The sequence below is a fragment of the Salminus brasiliensis genome, chromosome 15 (genome assembly GCF_030463535.1).
Source record: "Salminus brasiliensis chromosome 15, fSalBra1.hap2, whole genome shotgun sequence".
Taxonomy (NCBI): Eukaryota; Metazoa; Chordata; class Actinopteri; order Characiformes; family Bryconidae; genus Salminus; species Salminus brasiliensis.
Window position 1 is genome coordinate 30,875,936 of NC_132892.1, and position 22,500 is coordinate 30,898,435.

Below are 22,500 nucleotides of genomic sequence, written 5' to 3' on the forward strand. Positions count from 1 at the left end.
TAATGCAGATTATTTGCTTTTTGGAAGAAATAATGCAGATTATTTTGTTTCACTTTTGTAAGACATAATGCAGATTTTTGGGTTTTTTGTAAGAAATAATGCAGATTATTTGGGTTTTTTTTGTAAGAAATAATGCAGATTATTTGGGTTTTCTGTAAGAAATAATGCAGATTATTTGTTTTTTTTGTTAAATATAATGCAGTTTATTTTTGTTCAAGAAATAATTCAGATAATTTTGAAAAAGAAATATTGCAGATTTAGTTTGTATCAAGCAATAAAATGTATTATTTTGTCTATTTGAAGAAATAATTCTAATTATTTTGTACGTTTTTTAGGTTTGTTTTAGGTCATATGTAAAAAATGCAGATTATTGAGCTCGTTTATCAAATCAGGCAGATCAGTTCATTTATTTGAAGTTTTACACTGATGCATAACTGGAAAGAACCGGGGCTGGAGTGGCTGCGGGCAGGATTCCCCTCTCGGTCAGTCAGCAGCACTCACTCCCCTTAACCCCATAATGACCAACAGTCCACTCGGACCCTGAGCAGTGCACGCTTTCTGCAGAGACACAGCAGTAACAGATGTGTGTGTATAGTGTGTGTGTGTGTGTGTGTGTGTTTTAGAACAGCATTCCCAAAAGGAAACATCTGTCCATTCCAGACAGAGTGTGTAAGAGGGAGGGGAGTGTGTGTGTGTGTGTGTATGTGTGTGTGTGTGTCCTGGTACAGTCATTACTGTCCCGGGTCGTTCTCAGCTCTGTCTAACAGGCGTCTCTCACACATCAGCTGCTTACATAACGGTGGGGGTGGAGCTTTATCGCCATAGAAACCTTTAGTTTAAAGTTTTATTCAGTGTAGTGTTTTTATTACTGTGATCGTAGCGCTGTGTGTGTGTGTGTGTGTGTGTGTGTGTGTGTGTGTGTGCCCAGACGGTGCGTATACGGTTCTGCAGCTGTGCTGTATAAACAATTCTAAAGGAACATTACACCATTTGAACATCAGATCCGCTGTGGTCAGCCAAACTTCCAGCGAAAACAACTCTCCACTTCAGCAAAGCGGCAGAGAGAGGGTGTGTGTGTGTGTGTGTGTGTGTGTGTGTGTGTGTGTGTGTTCAACACTCATCTCATCATTCTTAAAGTAGTCCTTCTATTAAGAAAGCATGTCAACATCATCGATCACTGACCCCAGATGCAGCCAATCCACCAAGACTTGTTGGATGCACTAAACGGACAAAAGTATTTGGACACCTGCTCATTCATTAATTGCTTCTTTTGAATTCAAGGCTATTAAAAAAATGTATCCTGCTTTTGTTGGAGTAACTGTCTCTACTGTCCAGGGAAGGCGGCCTTCTACTAGCATTGCTGTGGGGATTTGATTGCATTCAGCAACAAGAGCTGGAGTTAGTGAGGTCAGGATGTTAGATGATGATGATGATGATGATAACGATGCTGATCACCACCCCACCTCGTCACCCCCAACTCATCCTAAAAGTACTGGATGGAGCTTCATCATCCATCATTCCAGAGAACACAGTTGTTCCACAGCTCAATGCTGGGGGGCTTTATACCCCTCTGGCCCACACCTGGCCTAAAGCCATTACAGATCTGACTAGATGAGCTGTAGTGGTCATTAGTAGGGGTGGATGCTGGAGACACTTCTACAAGACGCTAGAAGCACGTCAGCATGCAGCGGTCAGGCTAACCGACAGTGCTGTAACCCCACTGAGAAGCTGAGGGCAGCTGGACAGTGGATTACAGAGAACCAGCAGTCGTCTTTCCATTAGCTGTTAAACTCCGGGTCGGACAGCACCTTGGTAGTGGACCTCAAATACTCTGTAGCTTTCAGTGTGGTCTTCCTGTCCACTGCAGAACTGCATAGGAGGACTGAGTGGAGGTAGCTGGTACATCACTAACGCCGGACACTCTTATATGTGTAGGGATGCACCGATCCAACAGTCGGATCAGATATCGGGCCCGACACTAACAAAATTAGCTGGATTTAGTATCGGATAGGTAGGTCCCTCCACTGGACTCAGTCTCAGTTTCCCAGTTGAATTTCATGTATCATTTTACTATATATAATAAATATATATTATATTATTTTTTTATTAATTGTTTTCTTTAATGAAAGTTTATTTATATAAAGTTTATTAATTTTCACCTGAATACAATTTTATTTTTAAGCAACAGCAGTTCTATATGTTTATGTTTTTATCATTTTCTTTATGATTAAATTTTATTTTTAAATTTTGTATTAAAATTTTTATTATTTATTTTTCCCCGAATACATTTTATGGACCAGTGGAAATGCTCTGGAGTGACTTTTTTTTTGAAGCAACAGCAGTTCTGTACATTTACATTTTTGGTCTCAAATGTATTTAATTATTATTTTATCAAATAATTAATTATTTTTTTATTAGTATTATTGTTTTGTATTATTTATTTTTCCCAGAATACATATTTTTTTAAACTTATTTATATATTGTTTGCCCTAATGTAAAATGTAGCTGAGCATGATACATTATAAATGATATAATTTACTATATATATATATATATATATATATATATATATATATATATATATATATATAAAATTTAAATAGAATTTATAATGTAAGTTATAATGCATCATGCTCAGCTACGTTTTACATTAGGGCAAATATATATATATATATATATATATATATATAAAAAATTAATATTAAATTATTCTGGGGAAAAAAATAATACAAAACAATAATACTAATAAAAAAATTATTAATTATTTGATAAAATAATAATTAAATACATTGTGTATGTAAATGTACAGAACTGCTGTTGCTTCAAAAAAAAAAAAGTCACTCCGGAGCATTTCCACTGGTCCCTTCATCACGAAAGCCTGAACTCGGTGTAGAAGAAACGAGAGCTGGGCGACGGAGGTGAACATTCATTCCTGTTTCTCGAGCTGCTCCAGTGTGGCTGAACTCCCATGAGTCACTGGAAAGCAAAACCATGACATCATACCCCTGTAGCAGAACACCGCAGCATCACTTCCACAGCCAAACGGCCCAATGAGGTCATCTGCTACAGCTGAACCACAGCACCAGCAGCTTCCACCAACCCAGCAAAGCTCTCAAACACAGTCCATACAGTGTCCTCCAGGAAAACACACACACACACACACACACACACACACACACACATAGGGTTTCCTCCTTTCTCACCTGCCATAAAGATCAGACCTGGGCTGTACTCTGACTTCAGCTGTGGTGAGCGAGATCTACCTGCTACCATGAGGAGGTTTTAGGACTGCTGGAGAGGTCTTTACTCATCCTGAGGTCTGATCTTGCTGGGGGACGATCTGATCTGTACATGCTGGTCAGCTGCTCCACTTGTAGATGATTTAGTGGACAGTGGAACAGCATCTGATTTCTAACTGTTCTGAGATCTTTTTAACCCCCTTCCTTCTCAGACTTCTCTGCATCTCCAACCTTCTTTCTGAAGGCCTCAGAGAGCTCTCTGGATCTGACCATGCTGGTGACCATCTTCACTCCTCACTTCAACGTTGATGAAGATCAGACCAGACTAAACACCTGAGGTTTAGATCAGACAGACTCCTCCAGAAAATCAGAACGCCTCTCAGTGCTGATCACATGAAGATCAGACCTCCAGATCTTTAAATACACTATATGTAGAAAAGTTTGTGGACACCGCTGCTAATGAATGCGTTCAGCTACTTTGCTGAAGTTGCACTGAGAAGCTGTGGAGCAGTGGAAGTACGGTGCTCTCTGGAATGATGGATGGTGGAACTTCATCCAGTACTTTTGGGAGAAGTTGGGGAGTTGGGGATGATGAGGTGTAGTGGGGATCACCCAACATCCTGGCCTGAGTAATGTTCTCGTCACTGAATGCAATCAAATCCTCACAGCCCTCAATCCTCCAGCTCCAAAATCTAGTAGAAAGCCGTCCTCCCTGGACAGTAGAGACAGTTACTCCAACAAAAGCAGGATCAACTCTTTTTAATAGCTTTGACTGAATGAGCAGGTGTCCCAATACTTTTGTCCAGCATATAGTGCATGTTAAAAAAGACAAAGGATTTCATGGGGTGTCCTAATTTATTGCAATACAAAGCAAAATTTCTTCCTTCTTAATTTTTTTTTTTTTACTTATTTGCAAACAATTTCACTGGACTAAAAAAAAGTGTGTATCTGATTTTATTTTGTTGTTATTAAAATGAATAATTAAATAATAAAAAAATATATTAATGAGGGTCTCCGTATATTTACATTAGCTTTAATATTCTGCTGTACCGCCTTCACTCCCACCCTTAATAACACACAGGGGCCTCCCTAACCATACACCCGAGCGCGTATCCTGATGGTGACCTCTCCAACAGGAATTAGGCTCCTGTACGCAGCTCCACCTCAGAGCCCAGGACCCACGGCGCAGCTGCGCAAGGGGACCCTTGAGCAGCATATGGTTCTGCTTTGCACTCGGAGGCTGGGTGATTGCGCCCACTGCCTTATAAGGCCCGTCTGCTGCCCCTCCACACGGAGCGGACGACAGGAAGGGGGGGGGAGAGAGAGAGAGAGAGAGAGAGGGAGGAAAAGAGGGGGAAAACCGGTCGACTTTACCACCATGGCAGTGAAGACCGCCGTAAAACTGAACTAGGGGGGGGGGGCAGGGTCTGCTCAACTGAGACACAGTGTAGAGCTGAAGAGGGCGAGAGAGAGAGAGGGCGAGAGAGAGAGAGAAGTAACAAAATACAGTGCAATAACAAACGATGATGATGATGATGATGATGATGACAACGAAGACGATGACTGAGATTAGTTGTTGTAACCACGGTAACACACTGACCCACTAAACAGCAGCTCTTTGATGTGGCCATAGACAGAGAGAGAGAGAGAGAGAGAGAGGGGGAGAGAGAGAGAGAGGGGGGGAGAGAGAGAGCTACGTCATGTTTATGTTTGAAAGCTGTGGAGGAGGGTCTGCATTACAATGACCACCACTGTGTGTGTGTGTGTGTGTGTGTGTGTGTGTGTGTTGCTCTTACACACAGTAGCTGCCCAAACTGAGTTTTTCTTTTACCTGAGTGTGTGTGTGTGTGTGTGTGTGTGTCTGCATCAACATACAGGAAGAGCTGCACTGTATGTCCAAAAGTTTGTGGACACCCCTTGTAATGACTGTCTTCATCTACTTTAAGTTGCACCTATTGCTGACTCAGATGTGCAAATGCATGCACACACACACACACACACACACACACACACACAGCGCGTCTACTCCCTGTAAAGAAACGTGGACAAAAGTTTTGGGACAGCTGCTCATTTGTGCTCATTCATTGTTCCATCCTGCTTTTGTTGGCGTAACTGTCTCTACTGTCCAGAGAAGGCGGCTTTCTACCAGATTCTGGAGGAGCATTGCTGTGAGGATTTGATTGCATTCCACGACAAGAGAAGTGTCCGTGAGGTCAGGATGTTGGATGGATGATCACCACCCCACCTCATCATCATCCCCAACTCATCCTAAAAGTACTGGAAGGCGCTCCACCACCATCCATCATCCCAGAGAACACAGTTAGTCTTCCACTGCTCCACAGCTTCTCAATGCTGGGGGGCTTTATTATACCCCTCTAGCCCACGCCTGGCATTAGGTACCCACATGCACACGCAGACACACACACACACACACACATCTGGCTGGTATGAACTCCCCATCTTAAAAGTAAAGCTAAGACAAGGAGAGCGGTCAAGAAAGAGAGAGAGGAACTAGCAGTAGAAGACTGGAAGGGGAATGTGTGTAAAAAAAGCAAAGAAAGGTGTGTGAGAGAGAGAGAGAGAGAGAGAGAGAGAATGAGTGTGTATCTGGTAGTACGGAAACCACCCATTCCCGCCTACTCCAGGCATCTCTCCCCTCATTTCTCCTCCCTCTCCCTCCTTCACTGTCTCACTGTGTCTCTCGCTCGCTCTCTCTCTCTCTGGTACATTCTGTCCCTTATTTGTTCTGCTGCAGTCTGCGCTGCAGTCCTGCCGTCCAGCTGGATCATGTGAAAGGCACACAAAGCAGACAGGAGCATGCGTACACACTCATACAGTCTTGTGCAAAAGTTTGGGCACCCTAGGTCTAATGAGAAGACGGTGAGCCACCTAGACCACCAGTGACCCACCTAGACCACCAGTGCGGCCTGGGCAAAAGACTGGGCAGAGTCAGGACTCTGAGGAAGGACGTTCAGGTCTAGTTGGAATTGGGCCCACTGCTTTCTGCAGAAGGTCTCTAGCTCTGAGAGACTCGACAGATGAACAGTGCACCACCCAGTCAGCACAGCTAAACGCTCACGCAGGTTCTGAACACTGTACTGGAGTTACTGAATAACACAGAGCAATATTAATAACTGAATACTGAAAACATTAGTAAGTGAATAGTTTATGATAGATACTGAATCATTTACAGCAGATACTGAATCATTTACAGTAGATACTGAATCATTTACAGTAGATACTAAATAATTTACAGCAGATACTGAATCATTTACAGCAGATACTAAATAATTTACAGTAGATACTAAATAATTTACAGGAGATACTAAATAATTTACAGCAGATACTGAATCATTTACAGTAGATACTGAATCATTTACAGTAGATACTAAATCATTTACAGCAGGTACTGAATCATTTACAGTAGATACTAAATCATTTACAGCAGATACTAAATAATTTACAGCAGATACTGAATCATTTACAGTAGATACTGAATCATTTACAGTAGATACTAAATCATTTACAGCAGATACTGAATCATTTACAGTAGATACAGAATCATTTACAGTAGATACTGAATCATTTACAGTAGATACTAAATAATTTACAGTAGATACTGAATCATTTACAGCAGATACTGATACTGCTGTAGATATAAAAATGTATAGCAGATAATCATTTAAATTAGATACAAAATTTAAAGCAGATACTGAATCATGTACAGCAGATACTGAATCATTTAAATTAGATACAAAATAATTTATTGTAGAGACTGAATACATTTTTGTAAGTACTGAATATTTTTTGGTAGATCATTGAATCATTTATAGCAGATAGTGACTATATAGTAGTTAGTAAATCATTTACAGCAGATACTGAATAATGTATAACAGATACCAAATCATTTATAATAGATACTAAATTATTTATAACTAAATAAGTTCTAATTCATTCTAAATCATTTATAATAGATACTGAAAATGTAAAAATAAATACTAATTTTATAATAGACACTAAATATACAAATAACACATACTAAACCATTTAACACTTCATTTATAACAGATAGTAAATAAGTAATAATAAATACCAAATTCATTTATAAATACCAAAATCATTTATAACAGATACTGAGTAATATATAATACTAATTCATTTATAATAGATACTAAATAATTTGTAACATACTGAATAATTTACAACTGATACTAAAACCTTTATAATGAATACTAAATAATTATAGTTTATATTTAATATTTTACCAGACTCTTCATTCATAACAGAGACTAAATAACTGATAATAGATGCAGAATAATCCCTAGAAATGCCTGAATAGTAAGGTATTTTGCAGGAGGTTTGTGGGAAGTGATCGTCTGAATATGCATTATCAATCTCATCATTAAAAAACCTGTCGTTCATTCAGACAGAAAAACACACACACACACACACACACACACACACACACACACACACACACACACACACACACACTTCTGTTCTCGTCTAAGGTTTGGAAATGAGCTCATTATTCAAGTCAATAGGCCCTTTTTCACATGACCAGCCCTCCGCTTCCGCCGCTCTATGAAGCAGGTAATTACGTTTCTGGTCTAGAAATAACAAACGTCTCAGCCGGTGAGGCTGCGGAGCGCCGCCAGCTCGCCTGGGTTGGGGTTTAATGTTTGTAGAAAATTAGCAGAGACAGAAGTGAATAGTCAGAGCACTGGTTACGCTCTTAAAAAGAAAGGTGCTTCGAATGGTTCCTTCAGCGATACCACAGAACCGCCAACAACACCCAAGGCTCACTGAGGCTTATGGAGGTCCCACCTCCCGACTCCCAGGACTTAAAGGATCTTGGTCTGGGTGCCAGTTACTGCAGGATAGGTCCCACTGCTTCAGAGGTCTGGTGGTTTTGGTGGCACAAGGGAGGAAGGGCAGGTGGTTTTAATGTTATGGCTGTTAGTTTGAGACTGCATTATAAAAACATTTGAGTAACGTCTGAGAAAAAACACTATTATGGTCTGGATGGAAAGCCACTTTCAGCCCAGTTCTAAGGGTTAACTCTGATAATGAACTCTAATGAACACGGACACCTATCAAAATACTGCAACACACACACACACACACACACACACACACACACACACACACACACACACACTGCAGTGTGATGTAACGGAGGGCCAGCTGCAGACTGACTCACTGAGTCGTTTACTAATCAGCTCACTGAATCATTATTCGTTGAGTCCAACTGAGCCAGGATGGAGGAAAGCTGCCTTGAGGTGGGATGATGAACATCCTGACCGCCTTAACATTTTTGTTGCTGAATACAATCAAATCCTCACAGCAATGCTCCTCTCCAAAATCTAGTAGAAAGTCGTCCTCCCTGGACAGTAGAGATTACTGTTACGCCAACATAAGCAGGATCAGCTTTTTTTTTCTCCCCCCTTGATTTCAGAAGAAACAGTGAATGAATGAGCAGGTGTCCCAATACTTTTGACCATATAGTCTCCAGTGCATCTGGACTTGAGATTGGGATTTGTTGCTACTCAGGCCCTAAATCAGTGAATCATAGGATACCAGACTGATTACATAATAGTTCTGAGTGATTGTGAGATTGAGGTCATTCGGCTTAATTAATAATCAATTAACTGAATTATTATTCGTTATTATTTGGGTAGCAGACGCCTCCGGCCTGTGATTCATCCCCACAGCATCGTTATATTAAGCAGAGGAACCTGCTGTCAGTCAAACGGAGGAGTGAACACAGCTTCATCACACAGAGCGTCTGTTACGCTTCGGGTTTCTGAGGGTAACAGCTGCCATCATCCAGCCAAAAACCCCAGACCACGCAATGCAGGTTCTCCAATCAAAGGGGTTCTCCAATCACTGGTTCTCCAATCACTGACCCACAATTCGCTGATGACTGGCATAGTGATTGTTGATGATTGGCACATTGATCTCTGATGACTGGCACACTGATCTCTGATGATTGGCACATTGATCTCTGATGACTGGCACACTGATCTCTGATGACTGGCACACTGATCTCTGATGATTGGCACATTGATCTCTGATGACTGGCACACTGATCTCTGATGACTGGCACACTGATCTCTGATGACTGGCACACTGATCTCTGATGACTGGCACATTGATCTCTGATGACTGGCACACTGATCTCTGATGACTGGCACACTGATCTCTGATGACTGGCACATTGATCTCTGATGACTGGCACACTGATCTCTGATGACTGGCACATTGATCTCTGATGACTGGCACACTGATCTCTGACGACCAGCATATTGATTGTTGATGACTGGCACACTGATCTCTGATGACTGGCACACTGATCTCTGATGACCAGCATATTGATTGTTGATGACTGGCACACTGATCTCTGATGACTGGCACATTGATCTCTGATGACTGGCACACTGATCTCTGATGACCGGCATATTGATTGTTGATGATTGGCACATGGTTCTATGATTATTGGCACATTGATCTCTGATGACTGGCACACTGATCTCTGATGACCGGCATATTGATTGTTGATGATTGGCACATGGTTCTATGATTATTGGCACATTGATCTGTGATGACTGACCTCTGGTTCTATGCGATCTTCAGACGTATAGAAGACTAAACTAAGCTGTAAGAGAACCAGCACATTCTTTTATAGGTTCTCTCGCTTTTTCTACGTTTTGATGAGCGTCTCAGAGTTTTGCTTCCAGCACTGCCTGCACCTGACCTCAGGTCACAGTGACCAGGCTGATGGAGCATCACATGCTTCTCAAAGCCAGCCTCCAGAACCCATAGGGGGCAGCAGCAGACCACTGAACGTTAAGGAGCGTAAACGTGTAGGAATACAGTTAACAGCAGTAGATCTTTGGGGGGAATTTAAGTAAAAAGTATATCCCTTGCTTGCAGTAACTACATCAAGCCAGTGGTTATTTATTTATTTATATGGTTACTGTGGCAACCACCTGAAATATCATATTAGCCACCTAGTGACCACGTGGGCCAATCATCACAGGTGGCTGCTGTGGTATCCCAAGTGGTTGCTATGATGTTGCTTTGATTCTCTGATGATTGGCAACTAACCTAAAGTACCACAGCAGCCAACCTAGCAACAGCCACCTAGTAACCAGTTAGCAAAGTCACAGCAACCACTTGGGATACCACAGCAACCACCCATAATGGCTGGCCAACGACTCTCTCAAGATTAGCAACCACCTAAAGTACAATAGCAGCCAACCTAGCAACAGCCACCTAGTAACCACTTAGCTAAACCACAGCAACCACTTGGGATACCATAGCAACCACCCATAATGAGTGGCCTATGATTCTCTGATTCTCAGCAACAACCTAAAGTACGATAGCAGCCAACCTAGCAACAGCTCAGCAAAATCTTAGCAACCACTTGCGATACCATTGCAACCACCTATGATACCTGACCAACGCTCCTCTCATGATTAGCAACCACCTAAAGTACAACAGCAACCAATACACCACAGCAACCCCCTAGCAACACCTGAGCAACCATTGGGGATACCATAGCAACCCTCTAGCTACACTTGAACCGCCACCTGAGATATCATAGCAACTACCCTACCAACAACTAAGAACCACTCCAGCAACCACCTAATAACCTAATTAGCAACACCATAGCAACTACTCAAGAAACCATAGCAACCACTAAAACTCCATAACAACCACCTAGCGCCGCCATAGCAACCACCTAGCACATACAGATTCACACTATCAACGATGTAGGAACAGACTTGCCACGGCCTGGAGGAGGAAACCACTTTAGCTGTGCAACCATTCTGCAGAGGAATGAGAATCAATCAGAGGTGCAGAAATGAAGGCGTTTAAACCAGAACTCCCTTGATTGAGCCTGAATTAACACCAATTAAAGTCCCATCAGCAGAGCAGTGAAGGCAAACCTCGCATCTCCCCAACTCATCCTAAAAAGCACTGGATGAAGCTCCACCATCATCATTCCAGAGAACACAGTTCCTCCACTGCTCCACAGCTTCTCAATGCAGGGGGGCTTTATTTACACCCCTCTTGCCCACGCCTGGCATTAGGCAGCATAGTGCCAATAGGGTCATGATGTTAATCTGTTCCAGAGTGTCCTATTGTATTGGCAGTACTTCTACAGGACCTGGACAGGCTATGTGTGTGCATTTGCACATCTTAAAGTTCCACAAAATACACTATACCTGGCTGCACATCCCTTGCTTGAAATAACTACATCAAGCCAAGTGGTGCACGGACATCACCAAACGACTGCATTTTATCATGGATATTTATGATGGTTACTACGGCAACCACCTCGAAATATCACAGCCACCACATCAGCCACCTAGCGACCACTTAGCAACACCGCAGCACACCACTTGGGACACCATAACAACACCCAAGCAGCAACCTGGGATACCACAGCAACTGCCTAGCAACACCCATTTGCACAATGACGACTGGCCTATGATTCTCTGATGATTCTCTTCATGATTGGCGTACGATTCCCTGATGATATGCAACCACCTGAAGTACCGTGGCAACCACCTAGCAAGAACCACCTAGTAACCACTTAGCAAAATCATAGCAGCCACTTGGGATACCATAGCAACCACTTAAGATCTCTGGCTTACGATTCTTTCATGATTAACAACCAACTTAAGTACAATAGCAACCAACACACCACAGCAACCCCCTAGCAACACCTGAGCAACCATTGGGGAAACCCTAGCAACCCCTTAGCTACACTTAAACAACCAAGCAACATCCATTTGCACAATAACGACTGGCCTATGATTCTCTTTATTATTGGCGTACCATTCCCTGATGAGCAACCACCTAATGTACCGTGGCAACCACCTAGCAACAGCCACCTAAGAAGTACTTAGCCAAAATCACAGCAACCACTTCCATGTGCATTTCTGGGTCAGCAGTGGGTGCAACGGGTAGCTGCAAACAGTAGCTGAATGCATTCACTAGAAGGGGCGTCCACAAACTTTTGTACACGGCGTAAATGTACAGAATACTGGAATGTATGGAATAACTCTCCCACATTAAACTAATCGTATCACGCTGAGCGAATGAGTGTGTCCACGTGTGTGTGTGTGTGTGTGTGTGTGTGTACGCAGCACAGAATGTGAGAGAAAACATGACCATAAAGTCCACAAAGTCTCCACATCCGGCCTGCTTTCCATGGAGCTCTTCTCCCAGGCTGGAAAAGCGCATCTGGCGAGGAGCTGAACCCCGCCGGCCGCTCCCACTCCCGACTTTCCTGCTCCGTCGTTTTCTCTATTTATGAGTTTCCAGAAAGCCCGTGCTTCTGTGTGGAGGTGATGTCATGAGGCCCGATCGCCATGGCAACCAAACAAACCTCCCCGTCGCATATGGCGAGCGCGAATTCCGCCTTAAACAGCTTGTAAAACACACACACACACACACACACACACACACACACACACTTCCAGAAGCATCCAAAAAAAAGGAGTATAGGATTCTCATATTTCTGTCTGTCTCTCTCTCTCTCTCTCTCGCTCGCCCTCATTCACTCACTCCCTCCCTCGCCCGCTCGCTCGCTCGCAACCAGTATAAACATCATTCTCATGGCCTGGCGTGGCCAGTACCCCGAGGAGGATTGTGGGTAAAAGAAAGTCCCCAGTGAATTCTGGGAGAATGGAGTAGGAGGCAGTGAGGCCCAGGACGGGAAAACCAATCAGAGCAGCGCAGTCCAGTCCAGCAGCAACTGGATCCAACCAGAACGGCTGAGAAGTTCGCATCTCCTCCACATCACTGCTACTGAACTGAAGGGAGGAACTGGGTGGATCCAGTGCCCGTTTGGATCGGGTCACTTCAACCTAGGCCGCTTATTATTATTATTTTGTGGACGGTACACGGTCACAGAAATCACCTGCGATGGCTGATATTACTGATATAACTTTTTCAGTCTGCAGGTTGGAAGCGGGTGTTTTTTGGCCCTTGAGGAACCTTTGGAGGTTCTTCAGGTTCTTCAGGTTCCTCCATTTGAAACTGTGAAGGAACCTCTTAAGGAACCTTAAGAAAAAGATTGCTTGAAGGATCTCCAAGCGTTTCTCTGTGCACCTGTGCCATTGTGTAATATTACAAAAACAGCCACAACAGGTTCCGAGTGGTCCAGTGGACTATGGTGCCGCCACTGTGACCCGAGGAGCGCTGGTTTGAATCCAGCAGCCAGAGCTTGGGCATTTTCACACCTGAAAGTCCGAACCAAGTCCGAACCAAGGCGGAAATCGGTTCAGATGCTGACATCGGCGAAATTAGCTGGATCGGATATCTGATAACTCGACCGATCCACAGGACCGATCCATGGGACCGGTCCGTTCACTGAGCGCTTCCGGTAGTCCAGGCTTCACAGCTCAGGATCAGAGGAACATAAAGACAAGATACACACATCATAGCAAACAGCAGGACTTCCCTATCCAACCCAAGTGCGTTCACACTGCAGACGGACCGGAACATGGTCCCCACCTCGTTTGGTCGGCCCTGATTGGTCCATTAGTCCACGCCGCGGTTCGTGTGAAACCTGTTATTTAGGTCCGGACCAAACAAGGGAGTGTAAAGGAACCCAGCGTGAGCACAGCTGACCATCACTGCAGTGTGATGCTGGCCGGTGTTGTGACACATCCTATGTCCCCCCCTGGACACATCCTATGTCCCCCCCTGGACACATCCTATGTCCCCCCCTGGACACATCCTATGTCCCCCCCTGGACACATCCCACCCCCCCTGACATCATCTTACAGGGCCATTTAGGGCCATTTACCCAATACATTAGTCAGCCACTTCGATTGTATTAGCTAGCATGCTACTGGTTAGCAGGTCGAGCTGATCCCCCCCCCCTTGATTGTATTAGCTAGCATGCTACTAGCTAGCCAGTCGAGCTGATCCCCCCTTGATTGTATTAGCTAGCATGCTACTGGTTAGCCAGCAGAGTTGCCCCCTCCCCCTTTACAGTGTGTTTTATCTAGTTGTTTATCACTCTATTCATTTATTTGGATCTCAGTTATCTGCTGATCTGGCACAGGGTTAGCTCGATAGCGAATAGCAAGTGCGCAACAGCTAGCGTTACCCGTTGGTATCAGCTGTATATGCCAGCATAGCAACAACAGTACAATATGGTCGATCTTGCGCTAATAAGTGTTTACCGTTTAATAAATAGTTAAATAGCGACGCTTTATCCAGATTAAAACTTCTACTTCAACTAATCACGTGTAAGACAGTCGGGGGGGGGGGGGGGTAGGATGGTCACGACACCGGCACGGGTGCCTGCTAGCTGATGTACCAGAGGTGCTTTCCTCCGAGCGCGTTGGTAGCCTGGTAACAGTCTGAAGAGGCGGTGGCTGGTGGATGGTGGCTGGTGGCTGGTGGATGGTGGATTTACTATTCACAGGCTCATGCATGTGGAATTTTTTTGCAGGGCGGTGGGGTTTACGAAGGGCCCATGTGAAAACCAGCAGTACGGCAGTAAACACACAGCAGGAGCTGCTGGGCTAATGTTGCTAACAGACACTACACCTAGGCTGTCACCAATCTCATGAGGTGGACGATGCTGGCTGTTCAGAAAGGGTTGCTGATGCAGATGGCAGGTCTAGACGACAGGTCATCTTCAGGGAGAGACACACTGCAAGACATGTTAGGACTCACTTATGCTCAACGTTAAATGCGGAAATGGACGGAGCCCTCTGTCCGTACTCTGCGTTTACTTCTTCCGTATTTGTGCTCGTCCTGCGAAAGCTTACGGACATGGATGAAGACTTGTTTGGCTGCTAGCTGTAACTGGTAACGCCAGCGCGCCCTAATAAAACCAGCAGGCTTCACTTTTCTTCTGTGACTTTAAGCGTATCCTGGTCTAGCATCTAAAGCGTGCGTTTGTTTTTGTATCTGATGGTTTCTATAAGCTGCCGGACAGTTCAGCTGCCCTTTAAACCAGTAGGCCATCCCATCATCTCTGAACGGCTCTGTTCTGTTTCGCTCATTTACATAAAATATGCTGCGAAAAACCCAAACCCAAAATCAGGAGTATTGGAAACGCATTTCCTTTAAAAGCACCGATCAGCAAAAACAACACTAAGAAGAGTGAGACGAAGCCAAACTGTGAGCCAATCAGATTACAGAGAGAGAGAGAGAGAGACAGAGAGAGAGAGAGACTTTAAGTAAATACAGAAAGAGACATAGAGAGTAGTGGGGTCGAGAGAGCAAGGAAACTGTAGGAAAAGAAAAGAGAGAGAGAAAGAAGGAAAGAAAAAAAGAGAGAGACGAAAGTGAAAAATAGTGGAAAACGAAAGTGTGTGTGTGAGTGAGAGAGAGAGAGAGAGAGACAGAGACAGAGACAGAGACAGAGAGAGAGAGAGAGACAGAGACAGAGACAGAGACAGAGAGAGAGAGAGAGAGAGAGAGAGAGTGTACATCATTGCTGTGCCAGTGCAGTCAGACCTCTCCAGCCTGGAGGCCTCAGATTCAACAACACACTGTACCAAACAACCCACCTGAGTAACAGAGAGAGAGAGAGAGACAGAGAGAGAGACAGAGAGACACAGAGAGAGACAGAGAGACACAGAGAGAGAGAGAGACAGAGAGGGAGACACAGAGAGAGACAGAGAGACACAGAGAGAGAGAGAGACAGAGAGAGACACAGAGAGACACACAGAGAGACAGAGAGAGAGACACAGAGAGACACACAGAGAGAGAGAGACACAGAGAGACACACAGAGAGAGAGAGACAGAGAGAGAGACACAGAGAGACACACAGAGAGAGAGAGACACAGAGAGAGAGACACAGAGAGACACACAGAGAGAGAGAGACATAGAGACACAGAGACTGACAGAGAGACACAGAGAGAGAGAGAGAGACACAGAGAGAGAGAGAGAGACACAGAGAGAGGGACACAGAGAGAGGGACAGAGAGAGACACACAGAGAGACAGAGAGAGAGAGACAGAGAGACACACAGAGAGAGACACACAGAGAGAGACAGAGAGAGAGAGACACAGACAGAGAGAGACACAGAGAGAGACACAGACAGAGAGAGAGACAGAGAGAGAGACAGAGAGAGAGAGACAGACAGACAGAGAGAGACACAGAGAGAGAGACACAGAGAGAGAGACACAGAGAGAGAGACAGAGAGAGACACACAGAGAGAGAGACAGAGAGAGACACACAGAGAGAGAGGCAGAGAGACACACAGAGAGAGGCAGAGAGACACACAGAGAGAGACAGAGAGAGACACACAGAGAGAGAGACAGAGAGAGACACACAGAGAGAGACAGAGAGAGACACACAGAGAGAGGCAGAGAGACACACAGAGAGAGGCAGAGAGACACACAGAGAGAGACAGAGAGACACAGAGAGAGAGAGACACAGAGAGACAGACAGAGAGAGACAGAGAGAAACTAAGGGGTCAGGAGGTCTGACCTCTGCTTCTCTGACCATCTCAGACTGAACACAACAACCTAAAAGCCGAGCCAGAGACACCCGAGTGAAGGAGAGAGGGAGGAAGGTTTATCCACCAGCTCCTCCACCAGCCATCCTCCACCACCAGCTCCTCCACCAGCCATCCTCCTCCACCAGCTATCCTCCTCCACCACCAGCCATCCTCCTCCACCAGCCATCCTCCACCACCAGCTCCTCCACCACCAGCCATCCTCCTCCACCAGCTCCTCCTCCACCAGCTCCTCCACCAGCCATCCTCCACCACCAGCTCCTCCACCACCAGCCATCCTCCTCCACCAGCTCCTCCTCCACCAGCTCCTCCACCACCAGCCATCCTCCTCCACCACCAGCCATCCTCCACCACCAGCCATCCTCCTCCACCAGCCATCCTCCTCCACCAGCTCCTCCTCCACCAGCTCCTCCACCAGCCATCCTCCTCCACCAGCTCCCACCACTGCCGCCACCACTACACGTCAACAAGAAGCCAGGCGCGCGCACACGCGTCCGTTTAAACCCCCCCAACGTTCCACAGTTCAAAAACAAACACCGGGTTCTGGACTAACGGCTGTAACGGCTGTAACGGCCACACTTACAGTACGCTGGTGTCGCTGGGCAGGTCGGCGGCCGCCGGGGCCCATTCCAGCCCGCGGTTCGAGCAGTTGACCACGCAGGAGTTTAGGTGTCCGAACACGGCGCAGCTTGCAGTTCCCGGGACAGGGGCTGCAGGCCTGGCCGTCCGACCCAGAGCCGGAGGCCCGCGACGACGCCTCCAGGCAGCCGAGCGCGAAGAGCAGAGTGGGGAGCAGCCCGAGCCCGGGGCCGGGGCCGGGGCCGGGGCAGCGGACCCTGCCGCCGCCATGTTTCCGCTTCGGCACAGTCTGTCCATTGCTCCACGGCATCGCTCAGTCACCTCGCATCGCTCTCGCTGTCGCGGGTGGAAGAAGTCTTCCTCCGGGGCTCGGGCGAGGAAAAATCGGCCCTGTTCGAGGCTTTCATAAGAGAGAAACAGCACGATAATAACCGTCGTTTCTCCGGAACTCCGGTTAACGGAAAACTCGCTCTTCTCGAAGGAACGGCAAAAAAAACGGCTCCGAACTCCACGCAAAGTTCCCCAGCAAAACTTCTGCTGTTCCCACCCGTATTCAGGCAGGCCCCGCCTCCGGCGCTGGTATTTCTCCACCCGTATTGCGACAAGCCCCGCCTCCGTTGGGCTCCAGCGCGGTGCTTGAGTAGTCCTGTTATTTTATTCCCCACCCGTATTCAGGCAGGCCCCGCCTCCGGCGCTGGTATTTCTCCACCCGTATTGCGACAAGCCCCGCCTCCCGTTGGCTCCAGCGCGGTGCTTGAGTAGTCCTGTTATTTTATTCCCCACCCGTATTCAGGCAGGCCCCGCCTCCGGCGCTGGTATTTCTCCACCCGTATTGCGACAAGCCCCGCCTCCCGTTGGCTCCAGCGCGGTGCTTGAGTAGTCCTGCTGTTTCCTTCCCCACCCGTATTCAGGCAGCGCTGCTGTTTCTCTACCAGGACTGAGACAAGCCCCGCCTCCCGCTCCTGTTACTTTTCCCACCCGCATTCCTACAAACCCCGCCTTCCGTGCTTTCATAGGCTGGCGGGATGCGTTAATGTGAACTTTTAGCCAATCACGGTGCAGCAGGCCGAGCTTGCCTGAAAACGGGTGGGAGAAAAATACAACAAGTCGAACGTCAGCACGAAGGGTCCTGAGGAGTGGGTTTTTTTGAAAAGGCACTGTAGAGAGGAAGAAGTGCTGCCAATAGAATAGGACTACCTGGAGCATGGCCCTACTGGCACCATGCTGCCTAATGCCAGGCCAGGGGTGGGCTAGAGGGGTATAAAGCCCCCCAGCATTGAGAAGCTGTGGAGCAGTGGAACTTACTGTGATGGACTCTGGACTGATGGATGGTGGAGCTCCATCCAGTACTTTTGGAATGATCATCTAACATCCTGACCTCACTGACACGGCTCCTGACGCTGAATGCAATCAAATCCTCACAGCAATTCTCCTCCAGAATCTAGTAGACAGTCTTCTTCTCAGACAGTTACTCCAACAGAAGCAGGATCAGCTCCTTTTAAGAGCCTTGATTTCAGAAGAACCAATAAATGAGCAGGTGTCCCAATACTTTTGTCCATCCTTCTCTGAGCTGCACGGTCAGACAGTGGAATTATGAAAGACTGGGACAAGGTTGCAAATGGGATGAAATCAGAGACTCCAGGATCTCTTTGAGAAATGTCCTGGGCAGGGGGAGATGGGGTGGGCTGCTGTGTGCCAGCATGGATCTGATCCGCATCCAAATGTCTGAGTTATCTCTGTTTGCTGTCTGGCTGAGTGGAAGAGGATCATCTGTGCTTTGCATCTCCTTCCGGGCAGATGGAGGAGGATCTGGGGTGTTTTGCTCTGATGGTTTGCTGCCCATGTCGGAACTGGCTGGTCAGGAGGTCAGCTAGTGAAAGCACATAGAGCTGCATGTCCTACAACTTTTTCACAAAGTAAACAATAACGTACAGGAGGAATGAAGCCTAGTGCATCTCCATAACAGCATCCGGAAGAACCAGAGAGAGGAACCAAGACTCAAAGCGAAGAAACTCCCTTAGAACATCCGGAAGAACCAGTGAGAGGAACCAAGACTCAAAGCGAAGAAACTCCCTTAGAACATCCAGAAGAACCAGTAAGAGGAACCAAGACTCAAAGCGAAGAAACTCCCTTAGAACATCCGGAAGAACCAGTGAGAGGAACCAAGACTCAAAGCGAAGAAACTCCCTTAGAACATCCGGAAGAACCAGTGAGAGGAACCAAGACTCAAAGCGAAGAAACTCCCTTAGAACATCCGGAAGAACCAGAGAGAGGAACCAAGACTCAAAGCGAAGAAACTCCCTTAGAACATCCGGAAGAACCAGTGAGAGGAACCAAGACTCAAAGCGAAGAAACTCCCTTAGAACATCCGGAAGAACCAGTGAGAGGAACCAAGACTCAAAGCGAAGAAACTCCCTTAGAACATCCGGAAGAACCAGTGAGAGGAACCAAGACTCAAAGCGAAGAAACTCCCTTAGAACATCCGGAAGAACCAGTGAGAGGAACCAAGACTCAAAGCGAAGAAACTCCCTTAGAACATCCGGAAGAACCAGTAAGAGGAACCAAGACTCAAAGCGAAGAAACTCCCTTAGAACATCCGGAAGAACCAGTGAGAGGAACCAAGACTCAAAGCGAAGAAACTCCCTTAGAACATCCGGAAGAACCAGTGAGAGGAACCAAGACTCAAAGCGAAGAAACTCCCTTAGAACATCCGGAAGAACCAGTGAGAGGAACCAAGACTCAAAGCGAAGAAACTCCCTTAGAACATTCGGAAGAACCAGTGAGAGGAACCAAGACTCAAAGCGAAGAAACTCCCTTAGAACATTCGGAAGAACCAGTGAGAGGAACCAAGATTTAAAGCAAAGAAACTCCCTTAGAACATTCGGAAGAACCAGTGAGAGGAACCAAGACTCAAAGCGAAGAAACTCCCTTAGAACATCCGGAAGAACCAGTAAGAGGAACCAAGACTCAAAGCGAAGAAACTCCCTTAGAACATCCGGAAGAACCAGTGAGAGGAACCAAGACTCAAAGCGAAGAAACTCCCTTAGAACATCCGGAAGAACCAGTAAGAGGAACCAAGACTCAAAGCGAAGAAACTCCCTTAGAACATTCGGAAGAACCAGTGAGAGGAACCAAGACTCAAAGCGAAGAAACTCCCTTAGAACATCCGGAAGAACCAGTGAGAGGAACCAAGACTAAAGTTTGACAATTTCGTAGGAACATAGAGAGGAACCGCTGAAAAAGAAAAGAGTCAAAAGGAGAAGTTTCCTTAGAACATGAAGAGGAACCAAGATTATCAAGAAGGAATTTCCTAAGAACATGAGGCTGAACCAACGAAAGAAGCCGAGACCTAAAAGGAGAAATTTTGAGAACCAAAGCTGCTCAAAAGTGGAACTTCTCAAAGAACCACTGAAAGGAACCAATACTCAAAAGAAGAAACTGTTTCAACGAGTGGAACCAAGACTCAAAGGAAGAAACTCCCTAAGGTAATGAGGAAGAACCACTAAGAACTAAGACTCAAAAGGGTAAATTTCTAAAGAACATGAGGAAGAACCACTGAGAAGAACCAAGACTCAAAAAGAGAAACTCCCTAAAAGCATCAGGGAGGAACCAAAAGTCAAAAGGAGAGATTTCCTTAGAACATGAAGAAGAACCAAGATGATCAAGTAAGAACATGACGACCAACCACTGAAAGAAGCCAAGACCCAAAAGGAGAAACTGCTTCCAACGAGTGGATCCTAGAACATGAGTAAGACGTTCCACTGAGAGGAACCGAGACTAAAAGGAAGAAACGCCCTAAGAGCATCAGGAGAACCCACAGGAGAACCAAGACTCAAAAAAGAAGACATGGATTCCACTGAGAGGAATCATGATTTACACTGTCCTAGAACATGAGAAAGAACCAGTCAAAGAGAGAACCCCCCCACCGCTAAGAACATGAGAAAGAACCAGTCAAAGAGAGAACCCCCCCACCGCTAAGAACATGAGAAAGAACCAGTCAAAGAGAGAACCCCCCCACTGCTAAGAACATGAGGAAGAACCAGTCAAAGAGAGAACCCCCCCACCGCTAAGAACATGAGGAAGAACCAGTCAAAGAGAGAACCCCCCCACCGCTAAGAACATGAGGAAGAACCAGTCAAAGAGAGAACCCCCCCACCGCTAAGAACATGAGGAAGAACCAGTCAAAGAGAGAACCCCCCCACCGCTAAGAACATGAGAAAGAACCAGTCAAAGAGAGAACCCCCCCACCGCTAAGAACATGAGGAAGAACCAGTCAAAGAGAGAACCCCCCCACCGCTAAGAACATGAGGAAGAACCAGTCAAAGAGAGAACCCCCCCACCGCTAAGAACATGAGGAAGAACCAGTCAAAGAGAGAACCCCCCCACCGCTAAGAACATGAGGAAGAACCAGTCAAAGAGAGAACCCCCCCACCGCTAAGAACATGAGAAAGAACCAGTCAAAGAGAGAACCCCACCACCGCTAAGAACATGAGGAAGAACCAGTCAAAGAGAGAACCCCCCCACCGCTAAGAACATGAGGAAGAACCAGTCAAAGAGAGAACCCCCCCACCGCTAAGAACATGAGGAAGAACCAGTCAAAGAGAGAACCCCCCCACCGCTAAGAACATGAGAAAGAACCAGTCAAAGAGAGAACCCCACCACCGCTAAGAACATGAGGAAGAACCAGTCAAAGAGAGAACCCCCCCACCGCTAAGAACATGAGGAAGAACCAGTCAAAGAGAGAACCCCCCCACCGCTAAGAACATGAGGAAGAACCAGTCAAAGAGAGAACCCCCCCACCGCTAAGAACATGAGAAAGAACCAGTCAAAGAGAGAACCCCCCCACCGCTAAGAACATGAGGAAGAACCAGTCAAAGAGAGAACCCCCCCACCGCTAAGAACATGAGGAAGAACCAGTCAAAGAGAGAACCCCCCCACCGCTAAGAACATGAGGAAGAACCACGGAGGGGAACCGGGGACGCTGTAGTTGATCATTAATGCTGTCAGAATTTGATTGCTTATTTATTTGAATCCTCAGTATTTCTTCCCACACAACACAAACCACTTAGAGATTACTAAACACCTCCATGTGGCCTGACACGCAAACCTGCCTGATATGTGTGTGAGTGTGTGTTTAAGAGTGTGTGTTTAAGTGTGTGTGTGTGTGTGTGTGTGTTTA

At 46.1% G+C, this 22,500-nt stretch overlaps 1 protein-coding gene across 1 annotated transcript in view; it reads right to left on the minus strand.

Annotated features, from left to right (window-relative positions):
- pkd1a (polycystic kidney disease 1a) overlaps positions 1-17,785 on the minus strand; it is a 117,412-nt gene extending 99,627 nt beyond the window's left edge. The window contains 2 exon segments of the mRNA XM_072657900.1: positions 17,326-17,432; positions 17,434-17,785. Of these exon segments, the coding sequence (XP_072514001.1) occupies positions 17,326-17,432; positions 17,434-17,631 (305 nt within the window). The 5' untranslated portion in view covers positions 17,632-17,785.
- Between the last annotated feature and the right edge of the window lie 4,715 nt (positions 17,786-22,500).